General features: G+C 36.6%; 1 protein-coding gene across 1 annotated transcript in view; it reads right to left on the minus strand.

Annotated features, from left to right (window-relative positions):
• Nucleotides 1-826: 826 nt before the first annotated feature.
• Nucleotides 827-18,687, minus strand: part of LOC145997217 (stimulator of interferon genes protein homolog) — a 128,103-nt gene continuing 110,242 nt past the window's right edge. The window contains exons 5-6 of the mRNA XM_083133979.1: nt 16,232-16,345; nt 827-1,804 (exon numbers count right to left, since the gene is read on the minus strand). Coding sequence (XP_082990105.1) covers nt 1,713-1,804; nt 16,232-16,345 — 206 coding nt within the window. The 3' untranslated portion in view covers nt 827-1,712. The remainder of the gene's footprint in view (nt 1,805-16,231; nt 16,346-18,687) is intronic.

Below are 18,687 nucleotides of genomic sequence, written 5' to 3' on the forward strand. Positions count from 1 at the left end.
TTTTGTCCTACAAAATTTAATAACACTGAATTGTGATCACATTACTTTCAAATTTTTCATGGGCATACCAACAAAAATTCGCATAAGATTTTGAAACATGTAATATACACTAAATTGCCAATAATGACCAAACACCTCTTGAACTGTAAGGATGTGTTCATGTAACTGTAAGCCCATGTGTCACCATACACATCATGGCAGTGAGTGCACTGTAGACACTGTACACATCATGAAGGGCACACTGTAGACATGTGTACCACTGCCAGCAGTCAAAATGAGCAGGCAATGTGAGCTGACTGAGGCTGAATGGGGTATGAATATGAGTGCCCATGGAATCAACCATTCCATCCGAGAGATTCGGACAGATTTCAGATACCAAACTCAACAGCCACTGATGTAGTGGTGACATGGAAAAGTGATGGTAAGATAAAACCACAACCACGACCCAGGAAGCCAAAAAAATTGACCAATTGGAATCGTCGAGTGCTCCAGGGTGTGGTGAAGTCAAACCAGCAGGTTTCATTGAACAGTGTGGCTACAGACTTTTGATTGGTATCGAGAAATGATGTCAGTAGCCATACCATCTGGTGAGAGGCGATGGCACTGGGATTCCATGGGAGAGCTGCAGCATATAAGCCAATGATTATTACCCGGAACACAATATGTCGATTATGGTGGCGTAAAGAACATTGCCGGTGGTCCCTAGAAAATGGAAAAACAACCTGTGGAGTGATGAATCATGCTACATGTTGTGTCGATGTGACGATCCGATGGTTGTGTGGCTAATGTCTGGGAAGCAGTTCCTACCGAAGTGTATTGTATCAGTAAAATAATCGGTAATTTTACTGATAAACTGATACACCGATATGCCTATATCAGCTGATACCGATAGAGTACCGATTAATCGGTCCCATCCTTAATTTTTACTGTTTAACTTGACTAAATTATAATGTATTTATATATTTTTTTAATTTATTTATCAAAAATATAGCATTACTACCTGAATAAATAGAAAGATTTCACATTTCTGTCATCATAGTTAAAGAATTCATAATGAAGATCTCACACCTTTAAAATTATTAAACTAAATTAACCAAAATATTTTGTTCTAAAATATTTGACCAACAGTTTCTAAGCTTCCTCGATGGTGTAATGGTTAATGCTGTTGCTTTGTAATCAGTTTCCAGGGTTGGAGTCCTTGAGGCAACACATTTCAGTTTATTCAACTTTAAACTGTATGGAAAGTCCCTATTTGACCACAGAGTGGATTTTATTTTTACAATGTGCAATGATATAATGAAGTTTAAAATAAGTAAATAATAAATTTCAACCAAATTTTGGAAATATGTACTTCTATTTTCTCTTAAAAATAGGCTCATAAAATTCACTGTGACTTCTACTACATTAAATATTTGGAGTATTAAAAGCTTTTTTAAACAGGTTTTCTTAAACTGTTGACATTCATTAAACCTTCAAGTATTTAAAGCAATAGTTTACAAAATTTTATTTAAAAAACACACACACTTTTCGACAGTTTCTTGAATTTTTATTTAGGTATATTTTCCTGAAACATTCACATGGGGAAAACTGGGCCAACCCTGATTTTATTACTGAAAACAGTATATGAAATTTGATGTGTCAGTTCATAAAATTTACAGAAATTATTTTTCATCTGTGCATTTGCAAGATGGCAATGTTGTTATGATATATTCTTACTGTTCTATTCCATGCTTCTTGCAGTACAGTTTCTCAATCCTCTCCAAAACAACATCTGCTACGCTCACTTTATTGTCCCCAACCATATCTGCAAGAAAATATAAACATACAAATTTTAACACCAACTAAATTGAAAATGAAGGGAAAATACCATATGTAAGTAGCACACAGCCTTTTCTTATTAATTGTCACATTACATTTAAGTTCTTTGGCGAACATTTGAAATTTCATATTGGAACTAACTAACTCTCTGGTATTCCTACACCCAAAGGTTTATTGCTGCACCAGTGTACGTTTCCACCTGTCTCTATCCTGGGCAAGATCAATCCACTCTTCATCCTAAGCAATCTCCTTCATGCCCATCTTAACCCTACCTTACCCATTCTTACAAACAGTAATTGTTTTTTTTTTTATTGTTTTTATTTTGTGTATAATTCTGTATGCTTGGGTTTCTTCCATGGTTCAGTGTAGTTTAAAAGAGCCAATAAGATTTGAACTTTCAGCCCTCCCCCATGCGACGAGGGAGGAAGTATAAATATGGCCTCTCTGACAGACTGAGGGACAGTGTGTGCGTGTATGTGAAACAAATAGTAGAAGGGATAGTGATCTTTTGGTCTTCAGCGATCTAACATCAGGAAAAGCATCCCGAGGTGGTTCCGCCGATGCTAACTTCCACGCCGCAGTTCCACCATGGGGCTCAAATAAGAGAAATGTAAATTAGCGAACTAATGGAAGAATCTGAGCCTTGTTTGTTGAATTGTAAATAAATGTATAAAGCCCATTTCTGCGAGTTTCAGCAATCACCCGCAACATTAATTCAGTAAGTTTTTGCCTGTGAATTCTTTGGTTCCAAGCGCTCTGGTGAGGAACGGGATGGGAACCCAGGACTACGAGCCAATTTAGCTGTTTATTTTGGGTTCTTTCCTGCCCAAAGCGACTCAGTAAGGGTGGACTGTTGCGCAACACCATGCCAAACTTACTTACCTGAGGAAAGTAGCTTCATAGGTCCACACATTCTTTTAAATCCAAAATTCAAGAAACCATTTTGTTATTGAATTACTCCTTTCTTTATTGTTTATATAGGTGCAATCATATAATAATTATAATGTTTACAAAAAAAATTATCATCATTAATAAAAAATAAGAACCAATTATTGCACAAGTATCACACACATATTTTATAAATCATATTTAAATTTCCTGACATGGTCTTTTTTGAAGCAAGTTCGTCATTAATAAAAAATATGGGCAATAAAAAAGCACAATATTACTTTCAACTGAAATGTTTGGCATTGGATTAAATAATTAATTATGGCTAAATGTATTTTACCTCCAGCAAATTTATGAACCTACTTCAAGGTAAGTAAAATTAGTCACAACATGAAAAAAAATTACAATCTGATGTATGCAAAACACAACGATACTTTCAGATGCTGACCGACTACTGTTTCATGTAAGGCCCACTCTGAAAGGAGGTGAATGACTTATACACAAAAAACCTTGAGGTGTATTTTATGTGACCTTGAAGTAAGAATAATGAAAACTACATTAGCACTTAACTGTATTTTGCCCTTTTCTTCAGTACTTCAAACAACTAAACAACCAAACAAAAAGTTGTATCGATTTATTCAACTACTCGCTTGTAATTTATGAAAAAACAAGCTTTCATTTTAAGAGAAAAAAATATTTGTAGGTCATTTTTTAATAATTTTATGGTCATTCTAAAGGTCATTTTTGGAGATGTTTTAGGTCATCAACTTCCGAACTCTCCAGTGCTTCTGTACTCAAATTAGATAGACGAACTAAAAAGCAATTTCTGAAGAATCATTTGTCAGTCTACTACAATTTCGATCCAAAAGGTGTTCTTTTTTCCATAATATCATTACTCATCTTCATCATTGTGATTACCCAAAAGTGGTAGAAAAATGACCTAAAAATATTCTAATTCAATCAATCAATAAAAATGCTCAAGAGGCTCCTGAATCGGTACACACATCTGCTTCTAGCTCTTTTGTGAATACGTTGAATATGGTTTCAGATTTTTAAATTTTCTTCTAGTATTTTACACTTACATATATTGCACACAAATAGCACCAATCAGTTTTCAAAATATCCGCTTTCTTGCCCTCACACAGGTTGAAAATTTCTCTGCTCAGGCATTTAATGCAGCAGGGATAGTCTCGATGGGAAAGTCCACCCCTGCTGCCATCGATGAGTACTTTAAAGTTTCAATGATAGGGCACCTCTTCTTGCTGACAATCCTCTCTAACACTTACAGCAGTTTGTAGTCCTGGGATTTTGATCAGGGCTAGCAGATGGCCAATCAGTAATGGAGGTAAAATCAAATATGTCTGCCTCCAGCCACAGTTGCATCATTGTTGCTTTATGAGCTGGAGCACAATTTTCCTTGTTACACCCTGCTTAATTTGATAAATTTGTTAAATCATTTATAAAGAAAGAAAGGAAACAATGTATAAGGTGCAAGGTTTAAAAGTTTATAACTAAAAGATGTGTTATGACCAAAAGAGTAGAGTTGATTGTTGTGATATGCTAAATGTTATGACGTCAATTAAATATTATAAAGATGCTGATGTACTAACCTTTATGTAAGAAACTAATGGCGGAAATTTTTAATTTGATACTTATCGATGTACAAGTATTTGTTAACTAAAAAAATATGTACCAGAACCTTTTGGATAATTTATCAAACCCAACTTATGTATAAACTGCACATTTTATTGTAATTTGAGAAAGATTTTGTCTTCATAACTTGCTAGTCAGGGGTTTGAGAGTACAGAAAACCAGTATAAGTATGCTGAATTTTCATTGCTAAAGGAGTTGTTTCTTGGTATCCGTGTGACCTGTTTACAGGCCTAGTGTCGAGTCGCTCACACCCCACAGGTTTTCAATACTGAGTATTTCAATACTCATCTGCATGTGTCTGTTTACAGACACAGTGTTGAGCCACTCACACCCTGCAGTTGATTGGAACATAACATCCTGGGAGCTCCAGCGTTCATTGTGAAAAATTGTTTGGTTCAACTCCATCACGAGAGGGCCCAGGACACTTTCCACATACACTTTTGCGCTGGTTTTAAAGTCATTTTCACAAATATGAAGCCTGGTAGAATCCTCATAGCTCATCCCCCACCAAACCATGACTGAGGGGGGGGGGGCATCTATGAACTTTGGGAACTCTCTCACAAACTTCTCGAGAGCTTGAAGCATGCACTCTTTCATTTTGTCAGCTAAAACTTTCTTCAGTGGTGAACACTTTCTCCTCAGTGAAGAGGATCTTACAATGCAAATTGGTGCCATGCAGCTGCAGGAGCCATCTTGATTTCAGTTCCCTCTGCTTCTTCACTTGTGGTGTCAGGAAGTCCAGTACTCCACCGGTGAGCTCCAAGTCCAAAGTCTTCATTAAGTACCATGGACATTGATTGTTGTGAAATGTTCAGCTTCCATGCCATTATCACTTGCTTTCAGATGTGATTTCGGTGGACGTGAGCCACCACTGCTTGAACCCTTAGAGGGGCTGTGACATGGGGGTCACAGCAGGTATTTCTCTTAAGGTGACACAAGCAGCTTTTTCTCATAGTATGTTACCTTTTTAACATACTGCAACTTGGATAATGATCGAAGATACATGTTTTGAGTTCTGCATGAGTCTAGAGGTATGTAATTAACAATTAGAAAAAGTTTAGTTTCATTGTTACTATTTTTAGGGGGGGGATGTTCGAAAAAAATAATTATTTTTTTATTTATTGGTTTCGAAAACATGGCTTCTTTCTCAATTTTGGTGTTTCGAAACACACTTTTGGCAATAGAAGTACGACCTTCCGATATCACTGGTGCCAATAGCATGGGTTAGGAAGCCGAGGGAGGGGGGAAGGGGGAGGCAGCAGAGAAAGCATTTCAATAGCTTCTAGCCACCAACAAAGGGTTGGAAGGAAAATAGCCCACTGCTCTTTGCTGTTTCACAAAACTGCACCGTAGGATTACAAAGGAAGTATTGTTGCATGACTTGCCTTGTTTCTGTCGGTCATGCTATTTTTTGCCCCTTGCGTCACATATTTACTTAGGTAAGTTGCCGCTGAGGGTATGACAGACCAACAAAGCAAGTTGGACGAATTGAAATTATTCCAGTTTGAACTCTTGTTCATTACATGTGTTCCCCAGCTTGTGGCATGTGACCAGCAGGAAGTTGTAGCATTGAGGCTTTTTTCTCCTCCAACAAGAGTAAAGGGCGTATAAGATGGCAAGAAGACCTGGTTTGTCACCGAGTGAAATTGGCAATGAGTTATTAGGTACGGATTCAGAATGGGGAGATGAAGACATCACCAAACCTGATGACTTTGGGGAGTGAGTCCAGTGACGATGAAGGGACTCAGGGTGGATCTTCGGATGACGCAAGCACTTCTGCTCCTGATGACTCGAAATGGCATGAACCAACTGGACGACACCAAGAGTTTACTTCCCTACCATTTACAGGTAACCACGGTGGGACTGCCTCCATGGATGCAAATTCATCTCCACTTGAGTTCTTCCGACTACTGTTCACAGACACACTTTTCCGTCTACTTGTTGTGGAAACCCAAAGATACTAAGACCAGCATGTTGTGAAACATGGGACAACAAGACAAGCAACTCCTTTAATGATCTACGACTTCTTCACCTTCCTTTCAGTTCTTCTGGCAATGGGGCATCACAGGGCAGACAGAATCAAAGGATAATGGGCACGTCACGGACTGTTTTCAATCCTCTTGTTCAGGCAGGTTATCTGCAGAGACCGATTTTTACATAGCCTCAGGTTTCTTCATTTCGAGGACAATTCCCAGCACCCAGACCCAAATGCATGAGACTATGATAGGTTGTGGAAGATCAGATGCTCATATGATGGAATCAATGACCAATGCAGTAGACACTATGCTCCTACCGAATGTATGAGGTCATGGTTCTATTCAAAGGAAGGGTGATCTTCAAACAGTATATCCCAAAGAAGCACAAGCAGTTTGGAATAAAGATATTCCAAATCAGTGACGAATCGGGATATACTAAACTAACTTTCTTTTTAGCCTTCTTAATTGGTTTTGAATATATCTCTTTAGCTGCTTTGAAAAATATTTTACCATTATTCTTAATTGTATTTACATCATCCCCTAATAAGTCTACATCATCTACATATGCTAACAACTGAGTCACACCATTTAATTTTAGTCCTTTAATGGTTTCTTTTACCTTCCTAACAGCATATTCTAAGGCAAAATTAAAGAGCAATGGAGATAATGCATCTCCTTGTTTTAACCCATCATGAATTGTAAATTTGTTAGACACATTAATACAGACACGAATTTTACATTCTGTTTCATTGGTGCATACTTTTATCATATTAACAAGCTTCTTAGGTATTCCAAACTCGACTAATATATTACATAATTTATCTCTTTTGACCGAATCATATGCTTTTTTGAAATCAATGAACAGCTGATGGACATTTTGATTATATTCCCACTTTTTCTCAAGTGTCTTGTCTGATGTGAAAAATTTGATCTGTAGTTGATCTGTTACATTTAAATCCACATTGATAATCACCTATAATTTCATTAGCATATGGGGTTAGTCTTGTTAAAAGAATGTTAGATAATATTTTATATGTTGTTGAGAGTAGAGAAATTCCACGGTAATTACTGCAGTTCATTTTATCAACTTTTTTAATTACAGAAACAATTATGGATTCTTTTCACTATTGAGGGATTTCTTCTATATTCCATATTAAATACATTAATTTATGAATTTGACATATTAATTAATTCCCACCATATTTAATTAACTCAGCTGGTATTAAATCAATGTCAGGTGCTTTGTTATTCTTTAGTCTTTTAAAAGCATCAAATAAACAATGTTAAATTGTATTAAGTTTAACACTACTTACGTGAGTGAGTATGAAACTTTTTTGGAACAACGTTTCATACTCACTCACTTAAGTAGTGTTAAACTTAACTTCATACAATTTAACGTTGTTTATTTTATTTAATAGTGAGTAATACACACCAAGTTACAATATGTTTTAAAAGCATCTTTAACTTCAGTCAAGTTAGGTTCTGGAACTAAAGGTTCTGCTGTGTGGACTTCATTTACTTCTGATTTATCTCCCACATGACATTTAACAGATTATTAAAGTAGTTCTTCTATCTATTTAAAATATCGCTTGGATCAGCCAAAAAATCAGTTTTAGTTTTTATCTCTTATCAAGTTTACTTTAGGTTGCCACCCCTTTCTAAATTCATTTACACCTTTACATAAATTTTTGATATTTTCGTTTTTGCTGTTTGTTTCAATTCAGTTAATTTTGCTTTTCAAGTAATCTCTCTTTTTACTTCTAAAAGTGTGGTTAACTTCTCGCTTTATTCTATTATAATTGCTTAGATTTGTATCATCACCTAAGTCTAGCCTGATTTCTTATTTCCATTAGGTTATGACATTCATTATCAAACCATGGCTTACTTTTTCTTGGTTTATGGTATCCTATACTTTCTTTAGCTGCTGATTCTATTGCAGTACGTATGTGTTCCCAATTTTTATTTATCTCTGTTTCATTTATATTTTCATCATAATTTAAATCCTGCAAAACATCAAATCTATTTGACAGTTTAATTTGGTAATCTTTCTTAATTCTTTCATCAGCAATTTTTTCTGTATTAAATTTTAGAACTTACAGAATCTGTTACTTAGGATTTATCCTTGAGAGTCTTTCTCTTAATTTAGCAATTACTAAATAATGTGTAAGGAATGTCAATTATACTAGAATGCCTTCGTTTATCAATGGGAATACGATCTATCTGATTATGAGTTCTACCATCTGGAGAAGACCAGGTATATTTATGGATATCTTATCTTTAAAAGTGGTACTTTTCACAATTAAATTGTTTGAGGTCGCAAAAGTAATTAATCTTATTCCATTATCATTACTTAATTCATGAAGACTTTCTTTACCAATAGTAGGTTTAAATGCCTCTTCTTTACCAATATGTGCATTACAGTCACCTAACAGAATTTTCATATCATACTGAGGAAATTTATACTGTATAAAAATCATCTTTAGTATTATCATATTTTTCTTCCGTTGGTGCATTTATGTTTATTACAATAATTTTACACCACCTACCTTGTAAAACTGCATATGATATGCTATCATTAATAAATTCTACTGTTTTAAGAGCAGAGATAATTCTATCATTTATGAAGAAGCCTGTTCCGAAATTATGAATTTCAGTACCACCACAGAAAAAAAGTATAATTTTTAGTTTTACAATTCCCTTCTCCTGGCCACCTAACTTCCTCGACAGCTACTACATCTAATTTATACTTAACTATGTCATTAACTGTACACTGAAATGCCCCAGCCGGTAAAGGCTCAGAACATACCAAGTGTCTAATTTAATATCCTTATTTCTAATGTAGACCTTATCCTTAGTCCAGGAACCTCGCAAAGTAGTCCCTGCCCGGAGATCCGAATGGAAGACTATTTTACCTCTGGAATATTTTACCTTGGAAACATCCATGGCCTCATACTGCTGATTCTTGACATATCTCTTTACAGTGCAGAGTAGTCATCTTTATGCCAAACCTCCAATATGAATGGAGTACTGCACCTGTCATTGGGCAGCGGATCCTTCAGATCTAGATGGAAGGACCACATAGTAGGATATACTTACAACATGACTTTCTCTGGGGAAAAACAGACACCTAGCCACACAGACAACGACAGTGACACATCAGCTAGTCGTTGACTTGACACAGAAAGTAAGAAACGTTGGCCATAAATTGTTTATGAACAACTATTTCTATCACCTGTATTGTACGGCGAACTAGCGACTCTTGGCATCTAGTGTTGTGGTACTGTGAATCCAAGCCCCCGTCTTCACACGAAAGCACTTCCATCTTTCAAAAGAAGATATTTGTGCTTTTGTGCGCAAGGTTTGACAGTGAGCTGTTGGAACAACAAAAGAGAAGTTTCCATTCTGACAAACATGCACTCACCACCACCAGTAGACAGAAATTTCAATGATGACAATGGCAACGCTATCAAGCCTGCCATTGTTGTTAACTATAACAAGTCCATGGGGTATGTTGACAAATCAGACCAAATGACGTGTGCGTACTCCCAGCACAGATGGACTCGGAAATGGACGACCAAACTTCTTATGCATTTACTTGACAAGATAGTTCTGAATACGAACCTAATGTATCGACTCTACCACACAAAAATGACACAGCTTATAAGCTTCCTCTTGGAGGAGGGGAAGAGGGGCACCTCTGACAAGCCCTCTCAAGGTACCCAAGGTCCGTCAACAAGACCCAGATGGGCCTTCCACATGGATGTGGAGGCAAAGGGGTGGCAAAGGTGCAGGTTTTGTGCAAAGAGAAGAAAACAAATTTCCAGTGCCCAGAATGCAATGTTCCCCTCTGCACTTTTATGCCATGGCCGGTAGGAGGTACATGGCAGCCAGGCAGGGTCAAGGTAAGATGATAAATTATATTTTGTAGCTTCGGATTTTTTTGCTCTATTGAAAAATATTATTTCTCTCCAAAAGGATTACAAATAAGTGCGTAAATCTCTCCACATCAAAGGCAAACATACCAGGTATTATGCGGATACCTTTTGGAAATTCACGTCCTGGCATCCTGGAAGTCCGATGAATTTCAATTTTTTTGTAAAAAAAAAATAGTTAATTTCCTTTTTTTCTTCTTCTAACTGATTATGGAAAATTTATTTTATTTCCATCAGGATTATAGCCAAAAGTATACTGAACAAAACAAGGTATCAGTTGTACCTCTAATGTTCTTAGTCCCAGAAATATAAAATTTCATTTAGAAGCATGCAGAATTTTAAATTTCCCACTGAAAACATGTTCAGCGTTAGTACAAATACTTGGAAAATCAGCCTTGGCGTCGAAAGGTTAACAGCCGTACTCTTGGGCAATCTTTCACACTACCAGTCTCAGTGAATCTCTGGATTGTTCTATACACAAACCTTTGGCTGATCTTAAGGATTCTTAGGGGCTGGAAAATCTCAGTGGGTGACTTTCCAACCATATGCAGAGTAATTATGGCTACTCTGTTTTCATATTCACCCTGCTCCATGCTAAGCACAAGAAGATACATGCTTACTCTTTCATAGTTGAACACACAATGGTCATGAGTATGCTTCAGAACAAACATGGTTCATGAGCCAGACTACCGAATGTACAGTACAAGCCAAAAGTATGTAACAGTATTTATGGCCAGACTAGGGACTATATTATACCAGGGCAAAATAAACACAGCTAGCCAAGTGCCATAATGGAGGCAGGGTCTCCATCTGGATGTGATTATGGCAAGTTAAACACTCTGGAGATTCATACCCACTTCAGATAATAGGTGGGCATGATTGATATATCCGTCGTTAACCACTTAAAGGGTTAACTTTCCTATCCCCTCTCATTCATGCATGCTACACAACATGCCAGCCAAAGTCGTTTTGATTTAATTGTTCCAGTAATATCAGGGGATAAATACATATAATGCATATTACACATTGGAGTGCTGTAGGTGCTAACCCTGTATTAGGTGCATCAATTTCTGTAACATACATAGGCACGTGGGATACACCTATTACCCAAATATTTAACTATATGTAAGGTATGAAATATACCATGAATCATACTGCGGATGGATGCTGAACGTCCTTGCTTTGTTTTTGCTTCTCTTTTTAAGTGCTGTAATATTATAAAGTTAACATCAGTCACGACACACACCTAAATACAGTGTCCCAAAATAGTGTTTACACTCTGAATGTTAATAACAGAGAAACTATTAAAGATAATTTCACTGGACTTTTTTTTATTTCAAGCTGCAATATCTACATTGAGTTTGTGTGAGCGTATGTAGGCATTCTGTTGTTCTTAGTTTCATCACAGTCCACCAGGCAGTAGGCATTTGGGTACCCAAAATGGCAGAGGGGACTAATTTTTCTTCTGAGCAATGTAAGAACTGTTAAATAATCACCCAGATCTCCCAATTTAACACTGTTAGATTTCTACATCTGGGAAACTGAGGAACGATGTGTACCCCACAAAGCCACGGTCACTGAATGACACGAAACATGCGATTGACACTACCTGCGCTTCCCTTCCTGTGGAAACCATATCTGCTGTTTGTTGATTTGTCGATGTGTTGTACAGCATTGCAGACAAAGTATTGCTCCCAATAAACATCTAACTTTAGGACTTAATAAAAGATAAGCTGAAATTAATACCATATTTATACCCTTTGCATCACACCATTGCAAAGATTTCCTTCCAGAGTGTAATATTAATTTTTTGTAATATTAGGAAGTGTTTAAATCATTCCATAAGAACGGGGATTTACCTTTCTGTATAACGTGTAATTTAAGAATTGTCACAAATCTTTTTTTATTATAACCATTGTAGTGTGAATTAACAGGAGAGCTGAGGATTTACGTACACTCAAATATCATTGGCAACAAGTGTAATTTTTTCATCCCTGCCAAGGAATGTCCTCCTCCTAACAATATAATAGTCATATTTAAGCCTTAAACGCAGTGCATTTTTAGCAGAAACTTTAAAATTGAACAAGGCGTTGAATAAAAATGTATATGACAGTAAGTACTAAAATTACAAAATATAGCTTGATTTTTTCAGTTAAGCTACAAGCCCATGGTATATTAAAAATGGGAGATATTAATTGGTACTCTTATCAGTATAGGCTGATATAGGCATATCAGTGTATCAGTGAGATTACCAGTTATTTTACTATGTCACTGCATATAACATGAATTTATCAACAGATGCAAATACAAATTACCAGGTTGGATTTCTTTACTAATAATATTTATTAAAAAAGAACACTATAAAAGTAGAATGGTCATTTCCCATGATTTATCACTCTGTAACGGAATGTTTCGTGACACCAAGAAAAGTGGTGTCATGTTGTTCTCTCAAATATATAAGTGAAAGCTTTGGGATGCCAAACACTGTGGAGGGTGAGGGGGTGAGGTCCTGTGGGTTGGTGACTCACTTGTATACACAAGACTATATTCTCCTCTTGGTCCACATTGCAACAGGTGACACATTGAAGTGGTATTGCAACAGGTGACACATTGAAGTGGTATGATTCATTTGCTCTTTATCAGAACAGCAACAGCTTTACAACCTACAACTAATACGAGGTGTGGCTAGAAAAAAACTGATTGATGTTGCTGTCGACAAACCGCAAGCGCGTCAAGGTCAAGCGGTGGACGAGTGTATAACGTGATATCCTGCCTATCGACTGTGTGATTTCCTAGGGTGCGCGGCGCTCAGTTCCGCTGTAGCTTGTGGACGAAGTGAACCGTACATCTGTGCTCCATCGGAAAAATGTCAAGTGTGAAAGTGGAACAGCATATCAATTTGAAGTTTCTAATGAAACTCGGAAAATCCGCCACAGAAACTTATGGTTTGTTGAAGGAAGTATATGGAGATGAGTGTTTATCATGCACGCAAGTGTTTGAGTGGTTTCAAAGGTTTAAAGAGGGACGAGAAGTGATCGCGGACGACTCATGTCCTGGACGACCTTGCACATCAAAAAGGGAATGAAACATTGCAAATGTCGGTAAATTCATTTGAAAAGATTGTCGCTTGAGTATTCGAGCTAGTGCAAAACAAACAAAATTATTACATTACAGTGTTCACAACCCTTCGTGAGTGAGTAAGAAGATGTCGACCTGATTTGTGGAAAAGCAAGTCATGGATTATTCATCAGGACAGTTCTCCTGTCCACACGGCATTGTCAGTCAAGGCTTTTTCCCAAGCATGGGATCGCAGTGTTAGAACATCCACCCTATTTGCCGGATATCACTCCGTGCTACTTTCTTTTTTTATTCCCAAAGGTCAAATCAGCACTGAAAGAAACCAGATTTATGACTGTAGAATCTGTGAAAACAAAGCGACAGAGGTCATGAACATGGTTTCAGAAAATGATTTCCAGTTCTACTTCCAGCAATGGAAGATTCGTATGGAGCGGTGTATTGATAGTGCAGGGGAGTACTTTGAAAGAGATAATGTTTGTATTGTACAAAATAACCGATAAAAGATTTTGTAGCAACAGCCTGGTTCTTTTCTAGCCACACCTCGTAAACCATTGTACTGCACATTATATACGAGATATAATTGTTTGTTGCTTTTCCCCATCAAAAACCAGGGAGCACATTATGCAAAATAGTCATATAGAACAAGGAAATAACAATTTTAATTATATTAACCCTTAAATAGCTGATCAGGACAATCAGGACACCTTCATTTACATAAATTTTGGATCATGCTGTGGTTCAATTAATGTACTAGACAGAATTTTGCAACTCGATGACAATTTGTTCAGTGCAAATATAACCAGTCGCTATGTCCATACTATTTCCAAACCTAAGGTCTCAATGGTGAGGCAAAACTTACATTTTCATTGCAAAACTTTTGTTAGTGCTTTTTTCCTTATAATTAATAATATCTACATCAAATACCACTAAAAGCAGGCTGGTATCCACGGGTCAATGTGCAATGCACGTATTGTAGAAGTATGCGAGGTCTCGTATCATTTGTTGGATATCTTGCAATCCTTATACAATATTAGTAAGACAAACGAAAGTTCTCAATTAGCGGAGTAACTGCCAGAGAGAGAGAGTTAACTGTAAGTACACAAAGGCAATGGTGAGTTTTCAGGTTCGTAATTTTGTTATTACCATGCCTCTAATATAGTGTACGCTATCAGAAACCTTTTGACTCATTCCACAAACAACATGAAGTGGCGAATGACCTCCATAACGTTGCAAAATACATACACATTTTGCCATGGAGGATCAAATCAATTGAAGCAAACCTTATCACACAAAACTGCTCATCTGTGTAACAAAACTGTTACAAACTTGGGTGATCACCTAGCCACCCTGCTATGACAAGTTTCGTAATATATATGCCCCCCCCCCCCACACACACACGAGATATATACTTCACACATTCGTACAGAAGAATAAGGCAATTTAAGATCAAACCAGATTATGTTTTCCAAAACACACTCCTAAAAAACCAAATTATAAAAACAACTTTGTCAAGATGATTATAACAAATTGGCTCTGCAACAGTTATGGTTTAACAAGGTTCTTTATACATATATATATACATCCTGATTTATAGCATTTAACAACAACAAATCGTTCAACAATCATGAGCATCGTCTAGACGTACAATTCTGGTCAATCCAAACACAAATCTCAACAATAATTTAATGATATTTGAACCAGTATGTATATGAATTTAATGCAATAAAATTTAAAAGGAACATACTTCAAAATGCTACCAAAAAAATACCTACGTAACTTCTCTATTCAATCAATAACATAATTATATTCATACTATCTATGCACTTACTCAATTTACAATACCAGTTATAAAACTCTCATTTATACATATCCTGATCAAAATGAACATGTACTTACAGTGTAGATAAATCACGGATACCTCATCAAGAAGTTCTGTTGCAATTAAGTCAGCCATGGTGCAACGAGACTTTGGACAAAACTTTAAAGCTGACCAGCATGCACAAGAACAGATCTTAAATCATATTATAATAAACTCTAACAACAAATCTGGGATGTGAAAATAACATATCTAATCGTTAAACAGCTGTTGACAGTGTCCCACTTGAAGCATTACTCAATGTTGCCCACAGACCGGTTTACATCCAGATGGGCACATAGCAAAGCACTGCTTCGTGCTGGCAGAACAAGGTGGTGGAGGTATCTCCTCACGTGCAGTCCCATTAGTAACTAGTCACTGACTCCGATGTCTGAGTGGCGAAGGAAATTGGCTGGGTGAAATGAAAGAATGAATGCGCAAGCTGGCTCCCTGGTAGTTGGAATCACATATTGGCATCCCAGGTTGCACACAGAAGGAAGATAGCAAAATTAAATAATGAATGACCGCTGACTTACTTACCTCACTCAGATAAATAACGATGAGTGAGGCTGTGGTGGACAGATAATAAATAGGCTTGTGTGTGGTCACCACAGTATGTGCAATAGAATAAATCCTCTTCACACTGATAACTATTACACCACAGAATATGCACGAAGGAAACAGCTGTTCCCGAAATGTCGTTTGAATAATAGATACACACTACACGTAAGTACAAAAGTTTTGTATTTTTGATTAATTTATTGAGAATACGAATTAATCTATATAAAAGTGAGTAAGTCGCACACAAATTATGAATGAAATAAAAAGTAACGTGTAAATAATATCATAATAAGCAATAACTTAATTTCCTATAGTATGGTTCAGAAATTGTTGCCAAAGCATTTCAGTGCAGAAAGTCAAAAGAAATATTTTTTTGGACTTGCTAGATACGCCAGCAAATTCGACACCTACAGCTACACAAAATGTCTTACTATGCACTCATTACAACATTAAGAAAGGAAGAAACTTACCATTGTAGGAAATGAGTTCACAGAGGTTACTACATCGCCTATCCTCCTTAATGATTTTCTCAAGAGCAGCAGGGAAATACTGTCTTATCAGTCTCTTGTGATGTGGTGGGAACACTAAGAACAAAGAGAGAAAATAATATTACGAAATTCACACACATTAATATAGTATATATATACTCTATAAAGAAGTACTATTTATTTTATCTGCAAAATTATTCTTAATCGTTTAATTAATTTCAGTGGTCATTGTTACTATTCACTGAGGAACTCCTTGTGTTTCCCTGCAAGCCACTAAAGTTCAAATCACCAACCCTAGACCTTCTGTAAACAAAACCACGTGCATGCAGAAAGCATTGCAAACTCATAGAAGTAAAATAATCCACATGAAACTCCAGCGTTGTTACAGGATTCATTAAGTAAAATAAAACAACGGCCAATTTGTAGTATGGGATACGCTGCAGCAAATGACGTCTCACTTTAAACCCAATGCTCTTTCTTTTGTACTTATTGCTTCACCTTTATGGTTACATCTTTGCACCAGTAATCATTTCCCATAAATTTGCTTCTTTCTTGCATGCGAATTGAATATATTTTAATTGCATTTTTTTTAGACAAAATGATATAACATGGTAATGTATATGGGTCCGGTGTCCCATTTTACACCCTCGATTTCGGAGTTTTTTTTTTTTTTAAGATTATGTGATGCTAATTATGAAGAACAAAAATTTGGAGCGCGGAAACAAGTATTTATGAATGTACAGCCGTTTGAAGTTGAGATATTGTCGTTTGAAATTGTTGAGTCCAAATTTCCCACAGATTCCGGGCTCCACCCCTGGGGTAATTGACCGACTGTCCCCTACTGCTAACATGGACACGCCTCCGCTACGCTACGCTCCGGGTACCTGCCTTTATCTATAGAGTCCCTTTTAAAGGCATGTTAGAAATTGGGTGGAGTCACCTGTCCCAACACTATTTCTCACTGTTTTCCGCATTGACACATGAAGATACCAAAAATGGAGGCTAAAATTAAACCTAAGAAAGTAACTTACCTCTTTTTACTAAGGGCAGGCACTGAATTGCGGGTCGAAGTTAAATTTCAAAGTCCAAAAATGAAGTAACTCCTATGTTGTAAGTCCTTGTTGTCCTTTTCCACAGAATACCACCATCCACTCCCATCCCATCATAAAGATAAGAAGTCGCAAATTATCCCATCCCACAAGTCATTTCGAAAATACAATCCTCCCCTTTTCGGCCTGCAGTTGACAAAAAGAAATAATTAATTCCAATTTCTGAAGTCGTATAAATGAAATCCAATGTCTGAAATATTCAACCCACCAATATATCACACAAATAACATATCGCAATCGCAAATGTTCCCATTGCACAAGTCAATCATAAGAAGAAAAAGAAAAAAAATCAGACGTAGGCCTGTGACATGAATCCATGATCCGAAATCTTCAGACTTGCACCTGTGACATGAATCCATCATCCATCATCACTGAAGCCCCAAATAACCTTTTTGATGTTACGCAAGGAATTTTAATTTTCTTTAAAAAAAACGTAAGTTTCGTAGAATGTAGATATAAAAAATTACCTTCCTTGCTATTTACAAACACTGTTTGTTATGAGGAACTAAATATTTTCACGAAAATATTTGAAATGTGCAGAAAATCGAGGGTGTAGAATGATACCCCAGTACCATGTATATTTCTAAGGTTTGATATAGAAAGGAGTGTATTTGAAATTTGTTTGTAGATTTTATGTAAATTGTATCTTATGTAAATAAAATATATAATTGGCATAAACAGCCATATGCAAAGCTGTAAGTCCAATAAATATATTGACGATGACGATCAAAACAAGACAAAGAAAGTTCGTAAATTTATTGCGGTTGGAAACTTTGACAAGCATCCTAATAACGATTTTTGTTCCACCAAATATACGAGGGTCACTATTTATATTTTGAGCCTTGGCAACACTGATTGAAGTTAGGCGCGATATGACGTTTGCACGGAATCGTCTGGCATTATTGACCATAACGTACTTCAAATGTTTTGTCAATAGCTTCATTTGTGTTGTTTATGTTGCCTTGGAGATTGCACGACAACAATAAAATGGAATTAACTTGTGAACATTTTCGTGCAATGATATTTTATGATTTTCGAGGTGGATTACAAGACAAGAGTGCATCGATCAACTTACTTCCACATTTGGCGATGAAGCCCCATCCTTTGCCACTGTGAAACGCTGATATAACGAATTTAATCGTGGCCGCCATTCGCTCACCGACGAGATTTACGAAGGTTGTCCAAAATCAGTTGTTGTTCAAGAAAACATTGATGCTGTGCAAAACCTAATACTGCAAGATCGTCATGTGACATACTGTGAAATTGAGGCAACCCTAGGCATGAGTTCCACCAGCATATATAAAATATTACATGATCATTTAGCTGTGA

Source organism: Lepisma saccharinum, chromosome 13 (assembly GCF_977018435.1).
Source record: "Lepisma saccharinum chromosome 13, izLepSacc3.1, whole genome shotgun sequence".
Lineage (NCBI taxonomy): Eukaryota > Metazoa > Arthropoda > Insecta > Zygentoma > Lepismatidae > Lepisma > Lepisma saccharinum.